The sequence below is a fragment of the Chelonia mydas genome, chromosome 1 (genome assembly GCF_015237465.2).
Source record: "Chelonia mydas isolate rCheMyd1 chromosome 1, rCheMyd1.pri.v2, whole genome shotgun sequence".
Lineage (NCBI taxonomy): Eukaryota > Metazoa > Chordata > Testudines > Cheloniidae > Chelonia > Chelonia mydas.
In genome coordinates this window covers 240,159,443-240,185,130 of record NC_057849.1, presented here as the reverse complement: position 1 = coordinate 240,185,130, position 25,688 = coordinate 240,159,443, and the positions used below count along the sequence as shown (strand labels likewise).

The following is a 25,688-nucleotide window of genomic DNA, read 5'->3' as shown; positions in this document are numbered from 1 at the left end:
GCAAAAGTTTGGATGAATTTCTGAACTGTGCAACTCACCCCTGTTTTTATACAGGGCCCAAATCAAAACTCTAGATCCAAAAATCCCTAGGACAGATTGGATTTCTGTAATGGGCCAACCCCAGATCTGCGTGCTCTGACAGCTCACATCGGGATTTGAACACTGAGGCTCATGCCCATCTATACAATACTTTTTTGTGCATGGGTTTTTTGTCTCTTTCCCAGGTTCATTTGTCCTTTGTTTACCCAAATGATTACAGCCGCTTGAGCCACATGGAGACAGACAACAAATGCTTCTACCAGGAGAGCCACTATTACTTGGAGAGGTAAAACAATCCTCGCGAGTCACAGTCCAGGACTGGTTGGTGAGGCAACTGCCTTGGCATGTAGCAGAGACACTAGGATTTAACCACTGGAGGGGGAGCAGAGAAGTACTAGGGTTTGGACTGAGATAGAACTTTATGTGCAAATTTGTAGAATTCTCTTATTAAACACCCAGAGTCTCCACTCAAGTTAATGGGAATTGAGGGTGCCAGCTTGGAGCTTAAATCCTGCAGATAGCTGATGTACTTTTTTAAAATGAAAACGTTTTTAACTCCTAAAAGAAAACTGCCCCCCAGAGGGTAATGTAATGAATGGAAATCAACATGGGTTTATGGAAAATACATCCTGTCAAACTAACCGATCCCACATTTTGATGAGATTGAAAATTTGATTCATAAAGGTAATAGTATTGATATACAGACTTTCTGTAAGGCATTTAACTCAGTATTGCATGACATTTTGATTAAAAAACTAGAATGATATAAAATTAACATGGCACACATTAAACAGATTGAAAGGTTTCCTTTCAATTTATCAACAACCTTTCAAAAAGGTTGTTGATAAAGTGGAGAAGGTTCAGAGAAGAGTCATGAGAATGATTAAAGGATTAGAAAACATGCCTTTCATACTGATAGACTCGAAGAGCTCAATCTATTTAACCTTCTCTTTGTTAAGCTAAGGGATGACTTGATTATAGTATGTTAAGTATGTACACGGGGAATAAATATTTAGTAATGGGCTCTTCAATCTAGCAGAGAACGGTATAACACAATCACAATGGCTGGAAGTTGAAGCTAGGAAATAAGGCTTACATTTTTAACAGTGAGAGTAATTAACCATTGGAACAATTTAGCAAGTGTCATGGTGGATTCTCCATCACTCACGATTTTTAAATCAAGAGTGGATGTTTTTCTAAAAGATCAGCTCTAGGAATCCTTTTGGGGAAGTTCTATGGCCTGAGCTATACAGGAGGTCAGTCTTCAGTGGTTCTCAACCCGCAAGGCCGCTTGCAGCCCAATCAGCACACAGCTGTGGCCCATGTGACATCCTCAGGGCCATACAGGTAATATATATATTGTATTGATGCGATCCACATAAAACACAGACAGCTGCATATGTGGCCCACAATGGTAAATATGTTGAGAACCACTGGACTAGATGATCACAATGGTCCCTTTGGACCTTGCAAATGGAATCAATGAAGGCTTCTCTTTCCCCTGCAGGGTTTGTCTTTGAGGGGCAGTAAGGTAACCACCCAGCACCTGCTTCTCCATATGAATGAGAGCTCTTACCATTCATTTGAGGCAGTATGGGAGAAAGAAGGAAGGTGTTTGAGGGGACATTGAAATGATGGACAATGAAGGAGGGGTTGATGACTCAAAACTGTATTAGAGATTAGTATAAGCATGAAGACAAGTAGTTTGTGTTTGATGCAGAGGAAAAGAGGGGACCAGGGGATGCCAAGAATGGGGTTGGGAAAGTCAGAGTGATGAGACATGGTCTTTGCAGCAGTATTTTGAATGGATTTAAGGGACGGTAAGATGGCACTTATCATGGTGTGATACTTCCAGCAGAGAAACACTCCAGCTGTGCTTACATTGCCTCCTTACTCCTGAAGGTTTGGATTCTATAAGTATATGAAAATCGACCATCCAGAGAGGAGAAATCTGGAGTCTGGGAAGAAAACCGAGCAGCCAGGTAGAGACCCTAATGCGAGAGACAGGAGGACTCCCCTGTCTATCGAATTTTTTTTTTTTCTCTCTCCCTTTCCCTGGAATGGATGGAAGATGCAGCTGACTTCATGTGCAGTGAAAAGCATGGCCTTGTGTGCCAGAGAGCTGTGGCCAGGAGCAGAGGGCAGGGCCACCAGACCTGCTAAGTTTTGTGAAGCTGCACATGTGACAAATCATGCAAATTATTTTATTATATGACTTGCCTATTTACTGATAATTTTGCATAAAGCCTTAAACTTCATCTTTAAAAAAATGTGGATTTATTGCTGGTTAAAGGTATCACTGGGAGCTCAAGCTGGGGCAGCCTCCCCATGCGCTTTTCAGACCCTGCCCTATTCTCTGCCCCCTCTGCTCCCTAAACCTCAGTCCCCTCCCCCACCTTATAACCTACCCAGTTTCAACATTCAGTCCCCTCCACAATCTCAGTGCTCTTCATTCAGTGTTCCCCTTGATCCCTGCTGTCACTCTGCCTCTTCCTCAGGGCAGGCTCCATGCTGGATGGGCACCTGATGTCAGGCACCACAGTGGGCTCTAATGGCTTCAGTAGGAACTGCGTTTCCTGCCCACAACTTCATACATAAGATTCCAGCTGAGCTGCAGCCTGGCCTGAGAGAAGTGCCAAATGTGCATACTTGGCCACCCTTGTCCACATGTGAAAGAGGGCCATAGCTGGGTGAGAGGGGAAAGTCTACACATGCCAGAGACGCATGCCAAGGCGACTAGTACAAGAATTAGCGCCACTTCCCCTCCCAGAGCACCCCCAGGGCATTGGAAGAGGGAATACTCACCATCCAGACCACGACAGTGAATGAGAACAAGCAAAGGCAGCTTCCTCAGGGGTGGATGCATAAAGGGGGATGAGCAGATGAGTTAACTCCCTTCTCCTTTTGGGTGTGGGTCAGGGCAGCGGGGGCAGTGCAGCGGGTATGAGAGATGTAACTAGGATCGATGTTGCAGGCTCTGAGGAAGGGAATCCTGATGAGTTTCAGTACACGGATGAGTATGCAGAGAGCACCAATCCCCCAAGGAATCCCAGCAAGTGGAGAGCAGAGCTGGTGGGAGTCGAGGCAAACCCCACCATGAAAGCAGGCTATGATGTCATTTACAATGACTATTCCCTCCCGGGGCATCGGAAGCTCCTCTTGCTCATGGATGGTAAGGTGGGACAGGTGCTACAGAAGAGAGGAGCACAAAGGCCCCTCATCAAGCCAGCTCACAGGACTTCAGCCAACCAGAGCATCGATCAAACTGGCCTAGAAAGAAACCTATCAAGGAGGAGGCCCCATCTAAAAATCAAGGTCAAAGACAGTTCCAGAAACCCTCCTCATCATGTTAGGGGCATCCATGGGAAGTCACTGCCCAAGAGGAGAGTGGGAGGCCAGGACCTTCCTTCTAGCACCAGACCTCACGAGCCCTGGGAACATATACCCAGCAATTCCAGGGTCTCCACTGACAGGATTCCAAGGGAGATGGGGCCTCTTCAGACAGACCTCAATGCAACCAGCACCAGGGACCAGCCAGCAGGCAACATGGAAGCAAGGAGACAAAGTCCAGTCTCTGGCAAAATAAGTAGTAGGGCCGTGAGTGCTGCCAGCCTCAGCAAGCAGACCCTTTACCAGGCACAGTGGCTAAACCAGGTGGAGTCATACATTGCTGAGCAGAAGGCAGCTGATGGCATTGAGGTGGATGTGGAAAGGGGGCAAGTGGAGTCTCAGCCTGAGCCTGCTGAGCTGGCAGTGGAGGAGAAGAAGGAAGAGGTGGAAGGGGAAGCAGAGGGGGAGGAGGAGGAATTTGAGTACATGCCACAATTTGACCAGGTAGTGAACTGGGAGCAGACCTTCAGCGCGAGCAACTTGGACTTCCACATGCTGCGGACAGACTGGATCGACCTGAAGTGCAACACATCGGGGAACCTGCTGTTGAAAGAGAGGGAGGCCCTGGAGGTCACACGTGTCTTTCTGAAAAAACTCAACCAGAGAAGCAAAGGGTAAGGCAAAATGTCTCTCGCATCCTGTGGTCCTCTCCTATGGGTCTCCATACCACGCTGCATAGGAACCACAGGACAGTGTAAGGAACCAGTAGAAGTTAGAGAGCAAACTCCAGAGGTGGAAAATACAGCCCTAGGAAATGAACTGTGAAGGTGGAAGGGGTACTAAACACCTGAGTGGAATAAGAATGGGAGAAAACACCTTCAATGTAGCTCACTAAGACCTGTCTAACCCAGGTCAGTAGTGGCTAAAAGTTCTCTGACAGCTGGGTGGTGGCTGGTGTGAAATGAATGAAGGTTTCAGTCCAGTTCCCAGTAAGCATGTTCCCAGAATGTGTAAACCAGCATCATCATTAGCCCTTCTATTGGCTGTCTCCTCAGAACAGCCATGCATTGAATGGACATAGGAACTGAGATAACTTCTCCCTGCCAGTTGAGGGTTCAGATACACTGAAAGGGTGTAGGAAGGCTACCATCACCCATGCTGTGCCTGAGAAGCCTGTAGTCTCCAGGGCTGTGCATAGAGCACCTCTCACCGGCACCACAGCATAACTTAAATTCACTTTTAAACAGTTATTTTTTGGCATGATCTTTGTTCCCCTTCCTTCATCAGCTATTTTATCTTTGTTGGGATTCCAGATCTAATCCCAAGTGAATAGTCCTGAGGCCGGGTGATAATCAAAATCCTAAACCTTCTGACATGGGTTCTGGGATGGTGCAGTAAAGCTGTGGACTGGGAGTGAAAGGGTTCGTAACATTCCTGGAAGAGGGACTGGCTGAAATGACCTGGGGAGGAGTGGCTGCCGGGCGCTGGTGTGGGGAACATCTAGAACCCTGTTGCATCCCTGCAGGAGATTCCACCTGCAGCGTGTAGTGAATGTGGAGAAGCGCCAAGACCGCCTGCGGGGGAGCCGCTACCTGCTGGAGCTGGAGCTGCTGGAGAGAGGAGGGCAGCTTGTGCGCTTCTCAGAGTATGTCTTTGCACGGGGCTGGCAGGGCATCAGCGGCGACAAGCAGGAGGAGATGAACATGAAGAACTTGGCATGGGGCCGCCGACGCCAACTGATGGGAGTTGCAAATGAGCCAGACCTGTGCTGGCCACTGGGCTTCTCCTGGAACCATCGTGCTGTTGTCCACTTCATAGTGCCAGGTAAGGGCCTTGTAATGGGGCAGGAGATCCAGGCTCTTCCAAAATAAAACGTGAGTGGGGAGGTTGTGGGGCCTGGTCCTGAGCCAGCCTCTGAGTGGGAAGCTGCTAGGGACCAGTTCTGAGACAGCTCTGAACACTGTGTCTGTGCCATTCTCCACCACCTTCCTCATGTCACTGTCAACTTCCTTTTCCCTCCAAATGAAACTGCATCAGAAATATAACTGGCCCAACCCCCCGAGTGGTTTGAACTCTCTGAAATCTGACTCCCAAAATACACTCGGAATGGGTTCACCCTGCAGTGCCAAGATCTGGATCCAAATGGCCCCAAAGCTCAGGGCATTCAGATTCGGGTTTTCAGTTTGGGCCTGTCCCTAGATTGCTCCCTGACACCCCTGTCTGTCTCAACTGGATCTGACAGGAGACTGAAAATCTTGGCTGTCTGCAACCATTTCAAGGCATGAAATCAATTTTGCTTTGATTCTGTTCCTTCCCTAACCCTGTCCCCACCATGATTAGTGAAAAACCAGGCACGCTGGGTGCTGCAGTTCATTTCTGACATGGAGGAACTGTCTAGAGTCACCAAGGACCCATACTTCAATGTCATCATCGCAGACTACAGCAGTGATGACATGGATGTAGAGAAGGCTCTGAAAAGGTCCAGTTTACGCAGGTGAGAATACCACCTATTCACATGAATTACACACAGGCACACCCCTACGAACACAGCACACACATTAATCTCTGCATACAGGCCATCCACATCCATCTGCATATAAAAAGCCAAACACATGCACCCCTGCAGACACAAGCCACACACACACACATTCTTGCACCTGTATGCCACGTACAGTGACACCATCTGCCTCCACGCATATGCCTATTGCACAGTCCATCCATCCAGATGCAACTCCCTTTTTATAGCTCCTGTTCAGGTTTGTAGTAAAAAAGGTCAAAGGCAAGTCTCCAAGTAATGGAGAAAGGGGAAAGACCAAGAAGGTGACAAATCAGTGACGAATGGGACTGAGAGAAGGGAGAATTTAGAAAGCTGCATGTTCAGCCAATTATCTAGCAGTTATCTAAAGTGGTCATCTGCAACACCTGCAACATCAAGACCTTCTGTGAAGTTCCCCTGATGTTATCTGGGACCGGTGATCTGCTAGGTCACTCCAATCCTTGACTCTGGGAGCCAGCCTTACCCTGCTCCGCTGTGAGAACCCCCACTCACGCACAGCCTCTAGCATGTAAGCTGCTCCTTGGATTGTGCAACTGAATGACACTAGCCAATATCTCCGGACCCAGACACAACACTAGGAACCTCCATCTTGCAGTATCCAGTTATGCTCGCTGGAAGCTGCAAGCTTATATGAGTTTGTCAGTTTAACAAAGAAATTGATATGCAGCAGGCTTGTTATCCCAAGGCGAGTCTCTGACACACTTCAAACCAAAGGCACTGCTTCAGGTAGAATAAATAAACAAATTTATTAACTACAAAGATAGATTTTAAGTGATTTATAAGTCCAAGCATAACAAGTCAGATTTGGTCAAATGAAATAAAAGCTAAACGCATTATAAGCTGATCTTAACACTTTCAATGCCCTTACAAACTTAGATGCTTCTCACCACAGGCTGGCTAGTTGCCCTTTAGCCAGGCTCTCCCCTTTGATCAGCGCTTCAGTCGCTTGGTGGTGATGTCTGTAAATGGAGGTGGAAGAGAGAGGAAGAGCATGACAAATGTTTCTCCCTTTTATCATGTCCTTTCTTCCCTCTTGGCTTTGCCCCATGCCCCTTCAAAGTCAGATGAACATTACCTCATTGTAGTCCCTACTGACCAAAAGAAGTGGGGGTGACTCACTTGAGAGTCCAACAGATCCTTTTCAGAGTAGCAGCCGTGTTAGTCTGTATTTGCAAAAAGAAAAGGAGTACTTGTGGCACCTTAGAGACTAACAAATTTATTTGAGCATAAGCTTTCGTGAGCTACAGCTCACTTCATCGGATGCATTCAGTGGAAAATACCTGATGCATCCGATGAAGTGAGCTGTAGCTCACGAAAGCTTATGCTCAGATTAATTTGTTAGTCTCTAAGGTGCCACAAGTACTCCTTTTCTTTTTGCAACAGATCCTTTGTTGCTGCCTAGGCCAGTGTCCTTTGTTCCTGTGAGGCTGGGCTGGGTTTGTCCCATACATGGCCTGATGAGATGTGAACTGCCCCTCTGCTCTTGGAAAGTTTTGCCTGGGCCTGTTTTAAGCCATGAGGACACATTTTCAGCCTCATAACTATATACATGAAATTACAACCTATAACATTACTGTAAAAACTATTACTATAACATCGCTATAACAACAATGCTCAGTGCATCATGAGCCTTCCGGAGACACCCGACATGACAAACTTTGCATTGGATACCACATAATCATTTTATAAGGATGAACATGGGGTTGTAGGGTGTTTCCATGAGGTACAGAGCATCACACCTTCCCTCTGTGTTCTAGAGCAGCATTTCTCAAACTGTGGGTTCTGATGCAAAAGGGGATAAAAGGCTATTGTAGGGGGGTTGTGAGAGCAGCGGCTGCTGGCCTGGCACCCAGTTCTGAAGGCAGTGTCGCCAGCAGCAGCGCAGAAGTAAGGATGGCAATGCCATACCATGCCACCATTCTGCACTGCTGCTGGTGACAACTCTGCCTACCCCTGTTCCCCCTCCAACTTCCCCTGGCAGTGTCCTCTATTTGGGAACTTGAAATATGGTAACCCTGGAGGGCGCGGGGGTGGGGAAAGTCATCACAGCCTGAAATATTTTCAAAGATGGGCCCAACAAAAAAAGTTTGAGAACCCCTGTTCTAGAGCACATCCCATTAGTCGGTCTAGTCCAGGCCTCTGGAATGCCAAATGGTGCTAAACAGGCTACGGAGGACTGCCCTCACAAGAGACCCTCTCCTGTAAGTAAAAAGAAACAAGGCACCATACAGCCTCATTACACAAGACTGGGATGTGAACTAACAAAGCGTTCGATTAAAGTTACAAATGTGTTTTCCCCTTCTTCGTAACCGTGTCATGGAGCTGCCATTTGGTTGCTTTGGAACCAGCTAGGAGCAGTTCCACAGAATGAGCTCTCAGATATGTGCCAAATCATACAACTAATAGTGCTTTGTGCTGATGAAACACTTATCTGTGGGTCTCAAAGCACTTCTGAGATATCTGTTCTGGAATGCAGGTCTCAGTTAAGCACACATCTCGGTTGTCCAGGCCCCGATTATATCAGGCACCTGTTGGGCCCTGGAAGGTGTTTACTGTGCTGCACAAGGAATGAAAGTAAGTGTGAATGTGTAATACAATAACACCCACACATAAAACTAAACATTCCCAAGAGTTGTAAGTGAGCAGTGAACCAAGGTCCTTTCTCCTCCTCTCCCACTATCCCCCTGTTTTCCTTGAGAGAATTCCAGGAACCACTGCGAGAGAGCGAAAGAGCCTCGCTAGAAGGAGTTGTTGTGTGGCTAAGGAACTTAACCCAATTCCTGTCTGTCTTGCCAACAGTTACCAGTACTTGAAGCTGACGGGGAATTTTGAGCGCTCTGCAGGGCTGCAGGCTGGGATAGACCTAGTGAAGGTGAGTGCCTGGCAGCTGTGGAGCCCAAGCTGCAGAAAGATCTGTAGTCCCTGTACAGCTCAAGCACTACCTGTCATACTGAAACCTTTGTTGTTCAGTGTGGCCAGGATCAGTGCAAGTGTCCTATTCATGCTGCCTTGACAATGTGCCTCAATCATGACCTGGAGGGGCCACGTAGAGGAGATCAGTTTCTGTGGACCATTCAGTTTCTTAGCCTCCCTGTTGGGACTACCAATCAAAGAGAGAAATTAGTGCCAGTGGCTTTTGTGATGTGAACACTGCCTGCAAGGAACTAGACTGTGGCAACAACATATTTCACACAAATCACTGAACAGCCATTGCACGGCAACCACTTTACCAACCTGAAGCTGGATTTGGATTTGTGACCTAGAGGTGAAAGGCTGTTTTAATTCATTCCCAACCCCCCATCGCTTGGTCACCCTAGACAGGCCTGTTTTAATCCAGTCTGTATTTTCCAAATAAGAAAGCACCGTCCCCCATGCAGGCTCCCCAGCAAGGCTCTGAGTGAGGTGCGGGAACAGATCACATTAAAGCATGTTTGATTGTCCAGCTGCCACAGCACAGCCTTAAGATCTGAGAGGAGGCTTTTGGGCCCTGAGTGAGCTGAGGGTGTTCTGTTTGTGGCACAGGAGCCATGGCCCCAAGTTAGGCAGGATCTTTGGGCCCAAGGTGGTGATGGTGAGGCAGAGACTAGGGGCTTGATTCTTATTTACACAAGGGCCCATTTACATTGCTCTGCCAGTATAGAGGGGCCTTAAAGTGGGTGTAAATTATATGTCAGAGCAGTGTGAAGGAACCCTACTGTGAAAGAGTATGAGACCCCATGGATCTTGGACAGCTATGGGGCAACAACTGCTGGCTGGTGGTTGGCTTTTGCCTACCTGGGCTATGAGAGAGATGGGTATTGTAGTCTTTGGGTATAACTAGGATCATTCAGCAGGACTGGGTTGGAAAATTGCCCTAGTTCAACAGTGTTAACAATAGGTAACAACTGCATAGCCCAGATAATCGAAAGTGAGTGCAGGATGCTGTGGCTGATAGCGGTGCCAGCGAGGATGGTGCCCGCACGCCCTCCCTGGATAAGCTGTGGTGCCAGGTCAATGGCAATGGATGAAATCTCCCTATGACTGATAGCTGTGTGATTGGTTCCAGGATCCACACAGTATCATCTTCCTGTGTGATCTCCACATCCACTTCCCGGCTGGGATCATCGACTTGATTCGGAAGCACTGCATAGAGGGCAAGATGGCCTTTGCACCCATAGTTATGAGGTTGCAGTGCGGCGCATCTCCACAATGGCCTGAGGGTAAGAGGCCAGGGCTCTATGGCTCAGACCTGGGAGGAAGGTGCTTGTAGTCTGAAAAACCCTCAGGATATGTTCCTTCACTATTATCGGGGTCCTCCAAAATCTTGACGTTGTGGGTATTACCAGGGCCACTAAGAGAGTGACTAGATATAGGATTGGGTTTAACTGAGCTAAAATCTCAATGCCAGGTGCCAAGAAGATTGTTACCATACATTGTATCAGAGTGTTAAGCAAGCAGAGCTGTATAATGCATGTGAGTGGTGTATTGATGCAGGATGCGCAAAGATTATGCTGGACACCATTTACAGTCTTTTTATACACTTGGCTTCTTCAAGAAAATCCCTCCTCTCTCTCAGTTTCTCTCCCCTCACTCCAGCTCCTTCGTCTGCTCTCTTCATTTCTTTCTGCTGTGGACATAACTGTTCCCAGGTTCATCTCCACTGGGTCCACGACTGACCCAAAGAGGACTGATGCAAGGGCCACCAGAGCCACTGCGTTAGAGTGTCTTGCTTTGGTCTGAGCTCATTCATCTCTTTTCAGTGGGCATAGATCATCCCTGCTGAGAAGAGCTGAGAGACAGCAGGCCTTGGGTCAGGGAGCAGCACTGCTGTTAGGTACAGGTGACCATCCAAGAAAGGAGTGTGGGACTTCATGTGATTCTCTCAAAATCAGGGCAAAATTCCAGTTTCAGTATTAACACCCAGGACAGACCCTCCATGTTGGGATAATACAGGTGAATTAGAAAGTATGTTGCTTTTACATGAGAGGTGAGGGCATCTGTCAGAGCTAAAAGGACCAGGTGCTCTCTAGCCACTTTCAGAACTGGTTCCTGGGGTGCCCTAAACATTAACACCTTGTACCTTGGTGCTGGGTGTTAGATTTGTTGCGACTAGAGATGCTGGGATTAGTTTGTGTGTCCCTCTCATTTCTTTGAATCAGTTATTGTCCCAGGAAAGTGTGATTGTTTGTCTCTGAGGAGGCAGGAATCACCAGGGCTGAGAATCTCCTGCTTCACTCACTAGTGGTTTAGGATGCAAACATGGTTGATGACTTTTGGTTTTGTCCGCAGGCTATTGGGAGGTGAATGGATTTGGTCTCCTAGGCATATACAAGTCTGACCTGGATCAGATTGGAGGGATGAACACCAAAGAGTTCCGGGATCGCTGGGGAGGAGAGGACTGGGAACTCGTGGACAGGTGAATGGAGACGTTCCACCAGCTCTGCCCAGGCTGCAGTTCAGTAGAGCAGTCTCCCTTGATCCTCAGATGGCAGGGAGGGAGAGAGAAGTGAGCTGGGGTTCCTGCTGACGTAGAGCAGTAAGAACTGAAGGTGACAAAGGTCACAGTGTGCATTCCCCGTTAGTGGGCGACCCCCTGAGCATGTCTTCTTGAGCAACACATTGGTTGTCAGAGCTAAGGGGGCTATTATAACCAGAATGCCTTATCATAGCCACTGACCTAGGAAAGGAGAGAGCTATCTCCAGAATCCTGGTACCTTCCTGCCACACCCTTGGCAGGCATCGGTAGATCAGACACATACAGTTGCTTCCAGTGCATATTTTCGACCCTTTCTGATCTTTGAACAGTGCTTAGTACAATAGGGCTCTGATCTCAGCTGAGGCCTGTAGGCTCTATAATAACACACATAATAAATGCCCAACAGGGCAGCTATTAGAAGTAAGGTCATGGGGTGCAGTTACATTTTTTGAAAAGTTTGTGATATGAGGTATCCCTTTCCCTCACCTCTTCATGCCAGACAACTCTTTTGCATGCTGTACAAGTCCTAGACCTCAGCCACCCTGGGTTGTAGGCCTTAGCGGTCTTTTAGGCCATTATATTAGTACAATGGTTTGGTGTTCGACACTGTACAGAGGAGACTTTCACATCACCCTAGCAACCCTTATTGCCAACCCTTCCTTGGAGTGTCTCACTGAACTAATCGTCTCTTGAATTTCCTCCTCTTCCTTCCCCCACAGGATCATGCAGGCTGGCCTGGAAGTGGAACGACTGTCCCTGAGGAACTTCTTTCACCGATTTCACTCCAAGCGGGGCATGTGGAACCGACAACAGCTGAGGACACCATAATGTTCGACCACAAAGCTTCCCAGCAGAGCCAGCCACCCCTGAAGCAGCGCTTGCACCTCGCCTAGGCAAGCTGCCAACAGCACACACTCCTCCTCTCTCCAGAATCATCATAGGAGATCAGACTTACAGGTGCTTGTGAAAAGGGATGATGAGTGTATAGGAGTGGGAACTTATCTTTGGCACTTGTGAGCCAGTGGGTCCCAGACATTGGATCAGTGACTCGCTCTGTATTTGGGGGAGCCTTAGACAAGCGAAGGACTGGTTACCCCTGACACTGATGCACCTGGAGCCCCTGACTGATGGTATAATAAAAGTGGTGGCGAGCAGTCTGGAGTGTCTTGCATGGTGCAAATTTAAGAAAAGGAACAAATCCCAGTTCCAACCTGAATGGATTATTTACAACAAAGCTGCTGTTTCTTTTGATACTTGAAAAACTCTGACACCCATGTCTTTGGACAGGGGACCAAAGGAACTTCTCTGAACTGTGTTCTGTCCTCATCCCCAGGTACCAGCCCAGTCCAGAAAAGACTGAGGAGCTGTTAGGGACGTTAGGCTGCCAGTGCTTAGCCCTATTTGCCACCCTTTCATCGAAATCACTGGGAAAATCTACACTCCTGTTCAACAAACCGTGGGCCGTATCTGTAGACTCAAACTCTTTTCCCTCATGAGAGACCTCATTTGCCTGCAGCTGGCTGGGGCTAGTGTTAAGACCCCCATCTTGGTTAGTTGTTCCCTGCCTGAGGCTCATGCTGGGTACTTGGAGAGGACAGGTGAAGCCATCTCAGTAGGAACTGGGAAGCCATATCGACAGCTGTAGCCCAGTCAGACAAGTGTGTGTCCCAGCAGTAGCTGGGAACTCATAATAGAGGGAAATGGAATATTTGCTTGGCTGAAATATTGTATCTTTATCAGTGAGAAGGAGAACTTTTCTGCTCCTCAGACCTGGTCTATAACACAGCATCTGGGGGTTAATTTAATAAGTTATGATTTCACAGTTGTTTTCCGTGGTAGATTCTACATGTGTGAAGAACTATTTGTTGCATAGTGGAAGAACAGGAGCAATTAACCATGCTGCACTTATGGAAAGACCAGATGAGCCTTGCACTGGCACTGGCTCTGGTGAGATGAAGGTGGGATCTGAGTTACTACAGAGAATTCTTTCTGGGTATCTGGCTGGTGAATCTTGCCCATATGCTCAGGTTCAGCTGATCGCCATATTTGGGGTCGGGAAGGAATTTTCCTCCAGGGTAGATTGGAAGAGGCCCTGGGGGGTTTTCGCCTTCCTCTGTAGCATGGGGCATGGGTCACTTGCTGGAGGATTCTCTGCACCTTGAAGTCTTTAAACCATGATTTGAGGACTTCAGTAGCTCAGACGTAGGTGAGAGGTTTATCGAAGGAGTGGGTGGGTGAGATTCTGTGGCCTGCATTGTGCAGGAGGTCAGACTAGATGATCATGATGGTCCCTTCTGACCTTGATATCTATCTATGAATCTATGAACTTAGGACCTCAAGCTTGCACTGCTGACAGGACCATGAAAGTTTGGTGACTGCACTGATGAAAGGAGCTTGCTTTGATGAAAGGAATATGGAGGGGACCTTGTTCAAACTCTGCCCAAACCTAGGGTGGAATCTTGCCCCCACCAAAGTCAACGGTAAAACTCCTGTTGACTTTAGCAGGTTAAGTTTTCACCCCTAATGCCTGGGTTATGGTCCTTTCTCATAATTCAAGGAGTGCAGAGATCCACAACTTGGTTGGTACGGGCTAAATCAGTGCTCCACCAACCATCAACCTCCAGGGTTGGGGAGGGCATGCTATACAGAGTGGAGCAATAGTGAAAAATGTACAAGGGGCTACTGAGTCTTTTAATCCATTAAATATTTGTAGGACTGTAGCCATCTGGGATCTAAGAAGATTCAGTATCAAACCCACTGCAAATCACAGCAGTCTTTTTAACTAGGGAAGTTTCATATTTAGAGACTGAGAAATAACATGAAAATGATTTTTGGAGGGGAAAGGAGGTGACAGATGAAAACTCTCTGTTTTTAGAAATTTAATAATTTGGCAGTTGATTGTTTCTGACTGGAATAGTTGATCTGCATCTTCAGTGCATGTCCTATCATGCTGCTTTATTCAGGTGCACATACTTGCAGGGCACAACCAATCTCTAGTACTTGCAAACCCTCTCTCCAAACTCTGGATTCCTTGGAATTGCAGGTCTCGTAGCCTGTCTGAACTGGCTCTGTAAAGAAATTCATGTGGAATGGGGACTGGCTGGCCTAGAAGATAAGCAGTGGGATCCAATGAATTAGAAATAGTACTTAGCACTTTGAAGAAGAGTATCATTTTACCAATGGGGAAAGTGAATCACGAAGGGTCAGAGATTGCCCCTAGGGCTTACAGAGAGAGCTGGGCATATGAAAAGAGATACAGTCCTTACTCCATTCATATCAATGTCAAAACTCTCACTGACTTCAGTGGGATTAGGGTTTCACCCGGGGTCTTCTGGTGCTCACTCAGGATGCTCCTTCCTTTGTGCCTTTCAACCAGATTGGTAATGATCAAAACTGCTTATTTCTTTAAGGGCTCTTTGACTGTCTATGTGAAATAGGTGGTAGGGTCTCAGTCCTATTCCCAGAGGACAATTATGCACACCACAAAAGCCACAATCACAATTGGCACTAGTTGGCAGCCTCAGAAGAAAATCCTCAGAGAGAATTCTCCATGGAGACTTAACCTGCCTGTCAGTCCTAGAAGTAGACAGTAGAGGTCCAGGTTGAAACTGCCACTGGTTGTGGGGAAAGAGAGGAATACCTGCTCCAGGGCTGTCAGGCCAGCATGAAATGCGTACGAAAAAGTCGAGGGTTTAACCCCAAGGACGCTTCTTCTCCATCACCTGCCCCAATCAAAATCAAGAACAGAGTGGAAGCTGAGGCTCATAGATTCTGGTTTATGTCATTCTGGCTACACACTGATGGGATTGGGGTGGGTCACGGGGTTCTCCTCTATCAGAAAGGAGGCATATCTCAGGAATGGCAGCTCCCCAAAGATCACAAAAGGGCTCCGGGGAGCCTGGCTTTACCAAAGTGGGGACGTGGGCTTCTCCATAAACTCAATCTCACTTCCATTGGCATTATTTGAAGGCATCTGACCCTTTCCATTGCCTTATGAACTCCACGATGGAGATCGTTTTGCAATCCAACAAAGGGGTTGGGAGGGAATGGGTTTTATCATGAAAGAATGTGTTGTGTGAACATGATGTGATTGTTTTGTCATTGTCTTTAATGTTTCTCTCATATGAATATCTTGCCTTCTCTCATTGCTTGTAAATGTCTGAAATGTTATCCAGACACCAATGCCTGGTGTTTTAATTCTGTACTGTACCTCTGAATTCCACACCTTAAAGTGGCTTTGTGCCTTTAAGATTATTCCCAGGCCTCCCCTCTGTTAGGAGGAGGGGCAGACTGGCACCCCAAGGGGTTTATAAAGACAGTTTCTTCCTACAAAAGCTCACTTCTGTCTGTGTGTTCCTCTGACATCTGCCAACAATACTCTTCAGTGATTAAAGGTCAAATGTTCCTTTCTTTGTCTCATGCAGCAAAAGACAAAGTTAATACATGGGATATAGATCACTCTGTATCCCAGCAGGGGTGCTGCAGAGACCAACACAAAGGGGGGAGGGATTCAGGGGTCACAGGAAATGGAACAGAACATTGATACAGGCTAGATTTCTACCCCAAGCAGCAAGGAGCACTATAGGGAATGTGACAGTCATAATGATAGGCCAATCTCCGCCTCAGCCAGCAGGGGCCATCTCATGAAGTAAGGTGCAGGAGGGAACACAGAGCTTAGCCCAGTCTCTGAGCCAGACAATGGACAAACATTAGATCAGTTCTTCCATAGACATTGTTTATTTAAAAGGTTGTGGGTTTTTTTTTTTTTTTTAAAAACAACCTCCCTGCTGCCCATGGGAGTGCAAGCAGGTCAGAACAGATCTGAGGTCTGATACATAGAGGTGAGAAGGCAGCCAGAAGTGCCAATGCTTCTGGCTCCATGATCAGGAGGCGACAAAGGGCAGACCACCCTACCCACTGTGTGCAGGTCTCCTGCTCTGTCATGTTGGGTAATGGGAAGCAGGCCCCACACAAATATGCCTCACATGCAGCACTACATGGCTTGGCATCTCTGAGAGAGAGGAGGACATCCAAGTAAACTTTTGGTGATGGAGAATCCCTCACCTCTTCCTCCTCTGCTGAGCAGGCTGCAGGCATGAGGGAATGGGTGGATTGGCACCTGAGAAAAGGAAGTGAAGCTTGTCACCTTTGCCTAAACCCAGTCAGGTCTGTAGTAGTTGAAAGCCATGACTTGATAGTTCCTTTGTGGACTGTGTGAAATAGCCTCACTCTAGCTGCTAGTGGGGAAATATCCACCTCATAAATCCTCACTGCTGCTAGCAGCTTCTTGGCTGGCTCTGTAGAGAGGTCAAGGAGTGAAATAAGCACAGAGAGCAAACAACCCTCTCACTTTTAGAGATGGTGCCTTCAGGACGTAGACGAGGCAGCTTTAGTTACCCCTGGGCAAAATAAACAAAGGTGGATGACAACAAAGTAATCACTAATATTATTGTGTGTATAATCTGAAGCAAGAAAATCGAAACAGTCTATCATGGCTACTACTAAGAAATACCCACCATAGGGCTTTCACCTATAGAAGAGCACTCAGAAGGATCAGTAGGCAATATCCTATAAGGCAAATTACTGGAGCGTTGGGAATGTAATGATGCCCTTGCATTTCTACGGGTCAGCTAAAGTCTCATTGAGATTCATGGGTGGAATATGCTATAGAAATTTCATTTGGCCCTGTCTCCAGGATGAAGCCAGTACCTCTGATTTAAATTGAAATTCGACAGAGTAGATTTCTGGAAGGGGATCTGAAAAGTCAAACACACAGAAGGTCGGCTCAGCTTATGGGAGGTAAACAGTGACACCAGCCAAAGTCATGGCAGCAACAGACATATTAGCAGTATCCAGTATCTCTCAGAAGCTCTTCTGAGGAGAATATGTGAAAATCGTCATGCAATTGCCATTGCCTTTCCCATCCAGCTGTGATGGGAATGTACACAATGTCAACCTTAGGAATTTTCTATCAGTTTATTGGATACACAGGATTTCACCTGTATTGAAATCTGGCTCTGCCTTTGAGTGAAAAATCATTTAATAAACAGGAAAACATAGTACTCAAGTATGCAAATAACCGACAAGTCAAAAATATCCAATTTTTGAGTGTGACACCAATAATCCAAAAATCAGGCTGCCAGAAAGAACCTGCTAATTCAGAATGATTTGAAGATACACAACCTCAAAGCAGTAATTTAAAAAAAAAAAAAAAAAAGTAAAACCACTTTCCAATACAGTAGAATTCTCATCAGGACTAGTACGATAAAAATCATGTATTTAATAACATACCTGTTACTGATAACACCTTAAATTACAGTGTAACACCGAAAAAGGTTTTAAACCCAGTTTACTCTTGAACGTGTGTATGCTGTTTGTTTACTTTTTGCACCTTAGTTAATATAGACAAGTGAAGCTAGACTGGTCTGTTTCACTTTCTGTGTTTAGTTAGATTCAGTTCCTATTTCTCCTGCAGTACCCCTATGTTATCCATAGAGGATTTCTAACAAGGTCCTTGTGGTGGTATCTAAGCATAGTATCTATTTGCTGTGGGGTTTAGGTTTCCTGCACTGCAGAGGAATGTTTAATGGTTTTCAAAAAAGCATCTCATTTGATTTTTTTAAACAACCTTGAAAACATTTGTTTTCCTATTAGTCATTGTAACACTCACCCCGCTCCTTCCCTCCCACAAAAACAATCAACCAACCTATATTTGCAACATAAGCTGTTTGATAGTGTTACTTTAAATATTGCCAGTTACAAAATATCTGGACACGGTATGGTTACTTTTGCTTACCAGATAAATATAACTGAGCCTAGAACTCAGGCCCCTGTAGAAAATTAGTTAATATTGAATATGAGAAGCAGACAATTAAAATCAGAGAGAAGGTGCGGTTACCTATGCACAGGAGCATGTTTGGAAAATGCTTTTTTTTGCAACTTTTTTATGAAGCTCTCTAGAAATCACTGCACAACTTGCACCAGCTTTGAAAAATCAATGGCAATTTCACTCCTGCAAAGCTACCCAAACAACCTGCCTAAAATACTTGGCACACAATTGTTAAAGATTAATTCAGGAATTCTCTGTCTCCACTCAGCTGGTAGGAGTCTGCTGTCGTCAGTAAAAAAATTGAAGGAAGGGACCCTAAAGCTCGGCCACACACACAACCTGCAAGAAAAACAAAAGATGCAAGATAAGAATCCACTAGGTTCCTCATGTCAGCAAGTATTTCATAGAAGATTCATAAGCAGGATCCCAGCACAGCTTTCCCTCTACCTGTGTTACCGCTCGCAATCCATTCCCTCCACACATACACACACACACCATCTTCAGGGCCATTCCTTGAAGAAAGCATGCCAGCATTGTAACATTTTTTCATTCTATTTGCTGTAAGTAGTTTCCTTAATTTGTACTGGAGCCCCCGTTAGGGCAACCACATGCCCCTTATTTTAAGGGATGTCTCTTGACCCTTTTAAACATTGAAGTTTATGATAATTGCATTGTAAACCTGAAGACATTCGAAACATACACTTGAGAGAAAATACATCTTATGCTAAGGGAAATGGTGGTTTCCCTAAAACATCCCTTAAAATAAAGCATTGTTCCTTAGTTTTCATGTAGGTTTCCCTTATGTCCATCCAACAAAGGGAACCACCCTAACCCCATCACTTCTTGCACTGAATCATTCTAGTCCAGTGGGATGACTTCTGTGCTTGTAGTTAACATGCACATAAGCGTTTGCAGGATCAGGGCTTATGGCAGCATTCAGAGGCCTTACAATGCTATTTTGTGCTTTTCAAGCTGAAGACTCTCAATGCATTCTATGAACCAGTCCTGACTGATTCCTATGGGAGGAAAACCCAGAGAGGGGAGTTAAAAATGTTGCATGGTTCCCTGTGTATTAATCTGTAGGGGTTGCTCTCTATCACACTCAAAGGTAATTGTCACCGCAACAAATATGACGTTCAGCCCCTAAACCCCACGTATCTCGCAAGATCCAAAGCCAGTGCCATCTTCATGGAAGCCGTGTGCCTCTGCACTGAATCCAGGATCTCACCTCCCTCTCCAATCCAAATTTCCATGGGACTCTCCTGCTGGCCATTGCCCCTGCATCCTTGGTGAGTAGGGTGACCAGATGTCCCATTTTTAAAGGGACAGTCCCATATTTAAGCCCTCCTGCAGGTGTCCAGATTTTTTATTAAAAACAGACAAATACTCCTGTATTTTCTGTCTCTCCCACTCCCCCCACCCCACCCCACCCCGCAACCCACAATCAGTACTGGCAGGTCCTGTGCTGGCTGGATCCCTGCTCGCCAGCCGCTCGCCCACCAGTGGTGAGTATGGGGGTCCAGTGGCCGACGATCGGGGTGGGTGTGCCAGGCTTGTGGCGGGGTGAAGATGCAGTGTGCAGGTCTGATCACTCCCCCTGCTGGTCCGTCTGCGCAGCCCCCGTTCTCGGCCAGCAGGACCCCACCCCCCATCCCGTTTCCGGCCGGCACTGGCTGCGTGCTGCGAGCTGCGAGGGTTGGTGAGTGTGGGCAAGTGCCAGAGGGGCGTGGTGGCTGGTGAGTGTGGGCAGGTGCCAGAGGGCCGCAGTGACAGCTTACATGTTGCCACTGCTGCTCATCCATCTGCCCTTTACATGCTCCCCTTCTTGCTGTCCTCTCCCTGCTTTGCCCCTTGGCTCCCCTCCCAACCCCACTGCTCCTCCATAACCCCCCGGGTGGGACATGTCCCACTCCCAGCACTGTGCAGAGAACCAGCCCCTGGTCAGAGCACTCAGCGCACCAACAGCCTGCCTGTCAGGCTCCTTCCTTCCCCCACTGCCTCTGGCTGGGCCGGTGCCCGGGGAAAGCCCAAGACCTTTTGGCCCGGGGCACTGGCCAGTGGGAGCCGAGCCCTGCATGTGCCAAAGCCCCGCACAGCGCTGGCACGAGGAAGCCTCTCTGCCCCTCAACTAAGCTCTGGAGTGGAAGGGGGGAAGTGATTTCCAGCCTGTTCACGCCCCAAACCTGCAGGCTCCGCAGCAGCCCCCAGGGCAGGGGCTTAGAACCCTCTTCAGCCGCCTCTCCCCCATCCCGCCCTGGGTCCTGCTCCCAGGGAACGTGGCACTGCTCCATCCCTTAGGCAGCCTCCTCTGCTGAGCCACCTCTCTGGCCAGGTTCACTGAAGCCCCTGCAGTCAGGTTCCCCGGGCCCCGGTGCACAGTGCAGCCTTAGGGCTTAATCCCTTCCTGCCCACGCTGTAGCCGGGGGACAGGAGGTGGCTGGGTTATAGCAGTGGCCAGCCTGGAGGTATTAGCTGCCTTTCAACACTATGCGGGCAGGAAGGGACAAGCTGCTTCCAGCCACATGGGAGGGGGCCAGGGGAAGAAGAGAAGACCTCTGCAAAGACACAGACCAGGTCATGCCTTCCCCTCCTCCTCCTCTTCCTCCCCTGCAGCTGGAAGCAGCTCGTGTCCCTTCCCTCCTGCATAGTGCTGAAAGGCTGCTGCTGGCCACATTCTGATTTGAACCCTGTCAGAAATCTGGGGAGGAGGGGCATGTGACCCTCCATGCCCCACACCCACGTGTTGCCTTGGGAAGACACGGTGCCAGGTACCAGGAGAGGTGGGTCCATCCCAGCCAGGCATGGAGGGTGGAGAGCGCTGGGCAGGGAGAGGAGAGTCAGTCGGTCACCTCACCCTGTATGAGAGAGGTGTACGGGAGTGTGTGGGTCACCTCTCCCCGTGCATGTGTGTGTGTGTGTGGGGGGGATAGGTTTGGGTGTGTGTGTCACCCCTCTCCATGTGAACCGTAAAGCCTTACAGATAAGAAGGTAAATAAAAATTATTCATCTACACAGTATTCCTTCTTAACAGGGGCTCAGTCAACTTGATGTTAATTTGAACATTTGTATGACTGATTGCCACTGAAGTCCCTTGAATACGAGTAATTTTACCAGGTGTCCCATATTCAATACAGGCAAATATGGTCACCCTTACTGGTGGGAACCATTCAGGCAAGAGCTACAAGCCATTAGCTGCCTTTCAGGCTTGAGATCCCTCTCTAATTTAAAGCTGTGATCCCTGGTTCGGATTTGATTTGCAAACCCAGTCATTTGTCTGGACACCTAGTCACATGACTCTCATCCAGGAATAAAGGTTAGAAATCAATTTCTTAAAATGGCCACCACCACATAGCAGTGGCCATTTTGAGGATCTCCCTCCCTACTGCCTCTCTTTCCTTCCACCACTCTTACCAGCACTGGTCCCTCTTCTGATCTCTCCCACTGCCTGAATAGCTCTTGGCAGCCAGGTTCTTTCCCACATACATGCCACACCCTCCTTTCCACTGTCTGACTCCTCTCCCATAGTACCTATCACAATCCAGGTTGGGATTTGCTATCTGCTGGAAACCGACTGCTGCTACCAGCTATCTGATGAATCCCATAAATGTGGTCTCACGACATTCTTGCTTTAGAGACGGAGCAAGGACATTCCTTTTCCTGAGGGATCCTGTCACACAGCCCACGCGTCCCATGGGACAACACTACACACAAAGGGGCCATGTGTGTATGTGTAGGGCTGTCCGCCACCTTCCTTTCCACAACAGCACTGATGATTTCTAAGACCCTTTGACTGCAGAAGCAGTTGACCCTTCCAAAGGTGGGTGGTAGTGGACCCTCATCCCTTCATTACCTGATTCCCTTGCTCTCCAGGCCTCAGTAACGTCTCCTGGTAGGGTAGAGACCAGTCTTCTGCACACCAAAGCCAGTGATGAAGATGTTGAGAATGACGGTGATGAAGATCAGAGCCGTGGCAGCATTATTGAGCACATTCAGGCGCTGCTGCTTTGACACGTCGTTCAGGTTCAGCCGAGCTGAGACACAGCACAAAACCCAGGGAGAATTGAAAACTGGCTCAAAGCCTCATGATATAAAGTAACCGTGTCCTGGTCAGACTGCTGAACACATGTGAGGTAGTGACAGCAAGTTGGCCCAGGGATTGGAGCTGGGAGGATGATTTTATTAACTCTACAGGGTTTGTGAGCGGCGGGGAAGAGGGCAGAACAGTGCAGGTTAACCAAGAGGGGCCTAGTTTTCTGAAGTGCACCCTCAGCTCCCGATGAAGTCAATCTGACAATCAGGCCCTACGTAAATAACAAGGGAGTTACAGCTGTCTATAGTCCAGGCTCGTGCTCCATTTTCATTCCTCACAGCGCCCAACAGGAGCACACACCAGGGCTGAGAATGACAGGCCTTTGTTTATAAGCTGAAGGGAGGCTCCAGGCTGGATGGGGTCTGTGGAGACTTTTGCCAAGTAAGACTATGTCTACGCTAGAGACACTACAGCAGCATAGCTCTCGCTGTGCTGCTGCAGCACTGTAGAGTAGACTCTTATTACAGTGACGGAAGGGGGGGGTCTCCTGTTTCTGTGGTAAATCTGCAATTTTTTCACACCCCTGAATGACCTAGCTGGGTCAACCTAACTTTCGAGCATAGCCCAGCCCAGAGGTGCAAAGGAAGGGCCTCAGGCAGACTTCTGCCAACAGCCCATTACATTTAGGGAGGGTGGGGAGGACAAGGCTCTTGGCATCATGGGAGGAGGCATTGGGAGGCTTTTAGACACATGATAGAGGCACTGGTGTGCTAGTCAAGGAGGGTCAGGAAAGGTTTCGGCAAGTGTTGGGGGCACTGGATGAGGTGGCAGTGGGAGGGGAAAGGTGCTTAGGGCGAGCTGGCTCCTGGAGCTCCTCCTTCAAAGTGTGTGGGTGGAGAAGGGTGCCAGAGCAGGTGTGGGAGGCCCTGGGGCTGTGTGTGCTGACAGAGCAGGCACCCTGTCGTGAGGCAGAGTGCCCTCCCTCTGAGCTTGATGGGGAGGAACTGCCCCATGCTCCGGTGGGCAAAGCCAAGATAGCCCTGCCCCCTGTGCTGGAAGCAGGGCGGGACAAGCCAGGCCCTTCAGCTCAGTTGCTGTACCTTGCTGCTGAACTCTGGACCAGGGACCGAGCTGTGCAGTGCCCTGCCCCCGGAGGAGAAGAGAGGAGATGCTGGGATTGCCATCCACCAATTACCCGGAGGAGCCTGAGGACCCGTGGGCTACGGAGCCATGCTAAGGATGGGCTGTAGGAAGTAGCCCAGGGGAACCAGACATTAGTCCGCTTGTGTTGCTGGGAAATGAGTCAGTGTGTTTTGGTGACTTCCCCGCTGGCGGGATCACCTGACACTGTTAGGGCCCTGGTGGAGCAGTGTGGGCCTGGGTATTCCTACCCCCTGCTGCCAAACCCACCCCTGGGGAGGTGGCCTACTTACCTTAGGCTGGCAGGCCTGTGCCCTGTTTGTGGCTTGCCCCAGCCAGGGGACTGAAAGCCCCTAGACCAGTGGTCCCCAAACTTTTCAGGGTCACGCCCTCCCTTGCCCCTGTTCGCACCCCCCCAGGCCGGGACCAGGGCCTGCAGCTCTGGGGTGGGGGGCGTGGACAGGAGTAAAGGCTGCAGCTGAGGGTGGGTCTGAGAGCAGGGCTGCGGCCAGGGGCCAAGGCTAAGAGCAGGAGCAGAGCCGCAGCCAGGCTGTGGTGGGGGCTGGTAGCCGGGTCCGTGGCCGGGTGCAGAGCTGCGGCTGGGGCTGATGCTGGAGACGGGGCCAGGTGCAGGGATGGGAATTGGGCCATAGCTTGGGGTGGGGCTGGAGCAGAGCTGGTGGTGGGAAGGGGCTGGGCGGCGCTCCTTCCCTGTTCCCAGAGGGGGCTGGCCCAGGCCCGCTACACCCCCCCACTGTTCCCCTGCACCCGCCTTGGGGAGTGCGCCCCACAGTTTGGGGACCTCTGCCCTAGACTGTGACTGCTGTCTGCTCCAGCCTGAAGTCTGAAGCAAAAGCTAAAGACTGAGCCCCAGGTGTTAATTGCTGTCTACCCAAGCCAGGTGGCTTTGGGCTAAAGACTGCTCATTGCTCTGCCCTGCCCAGGGCCCAGAACTACAGACAGTGTAAATTGTCTCTTGGGCTAAAGAGTTCCTGTTACTCTGCCCTGACCAGAGGGCCAGAGCCCGAGTCTGTTAATTGACTGCTTGCTGTCTGATGTTGTAGGCAGGGTGGCCTCCCTCTGAGTCTGAGAGGGAGGAGGACCACAGAACCACTACAAACCACAACAGCAAGGGCCTTTGGGCACATGTCTAGGACTAGCTGTGAGTGAGAGGCCTGAAACACTAGGGACCCAAGTTAGCTGTTGTACACAAGCACAAGGACAGGTTTGGGATCAATTAAATGAGGGTCGGATAGAACTGCAGGCAGAATCATTCTGTTAGGCCACAAGCCAGGGAAAGTATGGAGGAGGGCAGAGTGTGAGGATGTGGTGCAGATCACTCTGGGGGAGGGCAACATGAAGGGGTGCAGTGTGGGGAGATGCAGAAACAATTCCCCATCCCTAGTACAGGGGTGCAGTGATGGGAAAGCAGAGGAGTGAAGGAGTGGTAAAGCTCGGGGCTAAGCTGGAGAAGGAAGAAATGCATTTGCTGGTAGATTCTCTAATTTGAAGGAAAAATAATGCTGGTCTTTGCACCAGCCATCCCATTCGTCTTTCCATGACCCTGATTGCTGCTGGCAGTGGAGGCAAACAGAAACTCAGAAGATATCTTACCAATGATGATAAGAAGAATTCCAATCAGCACCTGGAAGAACAGAGAGATACTGATGAGCGATATCAGGGTGGCATAATACTGGAATGAAACCCCCTGCTCCAGCACCGCTTTGAGTTGTGTGACATTGGCCATGAACAGCGCCACATCCAGCATGCTTTCTGCCACACTCTTCTTAGTCGCATAGTGGTTGATGTTGATTGGATTGTCCCTCCTTGAGCCAGGATTCCCCACCTGGGTAGAAGGGAAAGTAACATCAGTAAGATTCCTAGGCAGACTGGCCAATCCATTCTGGCTTGAGTATTAGTGTTATACCAACAAAATAAAAACCAGCAGGATCTTATTAAAGGGGAAAAGGCAAAATACCACATTTATTGTGAATACAGAAAGAATCATAGTAAGCAGTTAGTTACAGCTATAACATTCCATTCAATCTCATCTTTATTCACACATTCATTCATACACACACACACACAGGTTCTGCAAGGTTGTTATCATAGTTACCAGCCTTACAGTTGTTCATGCCAAGCCACTGGCCAGGTGGCCTGGACATGAGGAGGGAGCAGGGCCTCGTCAGATGCACATCTGATGCTCCTGGAAGTTGGTTTGCAGAATCAGACCCCAAAGTTCTCACTTTCTAGAGTCCATTTTTATAGGAATTTCTTCCTATGCCAGTCTATGGGAATTGCTTCATCA

The 25,688-nt window shown here is 48.5% G+C and overlaps 2 protein-coding genes across 3 annotated transcripts in view; one reads left to right on the top strand and one right to left on the bottom strand.

Annotated features, from left to right (window-relative positions):
* The window catches only part of B4GALNT3 (beta-1,4-N-acetyl-galactosaminyltransferase 3), a 94,168-nt gene extending 80,711 nt beyond the window's left edge, over positions 1–13,457 (top strand). Inside the window, exons 12-20 of the mRNA XM_007070826.4 lie at positions 225–325; positions 1,942–2,021; positions 3,014–4,043; positions 4,895–5,193; positions 5,710–5,863; positions 8,726–8,798; positions 9,972–10,125; positions 11,195–11,321; positions 12,101–13,457. Coding sequence (XP_007070888.2) covers positions 225–325; positions 1,942–2,021; positions 3,014–4,043; positions 4,895–5,193; positions 5,710–5,863; positions 8,726–8,798; positions 9,972–10,125; positions 11,195–11,321; positions 12,101–12,209 — 2,127 coding nt within the window. The 3' untranslated portion in view covers positions 12,210–13,457. The remainder of the gene's footprint in view (positions 1–224; positions 326–1,941; positions 2,022–3,013; positions 4,044–4,894; positions 5,194–5,709; positions 5,864–8,725; positions 8,799–9,971; positions 10,126–11,194; positions 11,322–12,100) is intronic.
* Positions 13,458–17,338: 3,881 nt separating this feature from the next.
* The window catches only part of NINJ2 (ninjurin 2), a 69,788-nt gene continuing 61,438 nt past the window's right edge, over positions 17,339–25,688 (bottom strand). For both annotated transcript variants that reach the window (XM_037878061.2, XM_043540435.1), the window contains 3 exons: positions 24,995–25,226; positions 22,061–22,241; positions 17,339–18,549 (listed from right to left, as the gene is read on the bottom strand). In XM_037878061.2, coding sequence (XP_037733989.1) covers positions 22,084–22,241; positions 24,995–25,226 — 390 coding nt within the window. In that variant the 3' untranslated portion in view covers positions 17,339–18,549; positions 22,061–22,083. The remainder of the gene's footprint in view (positions 18,550–22,060; positions 22,242–24,994; positions 25,227–25,688) is intronic.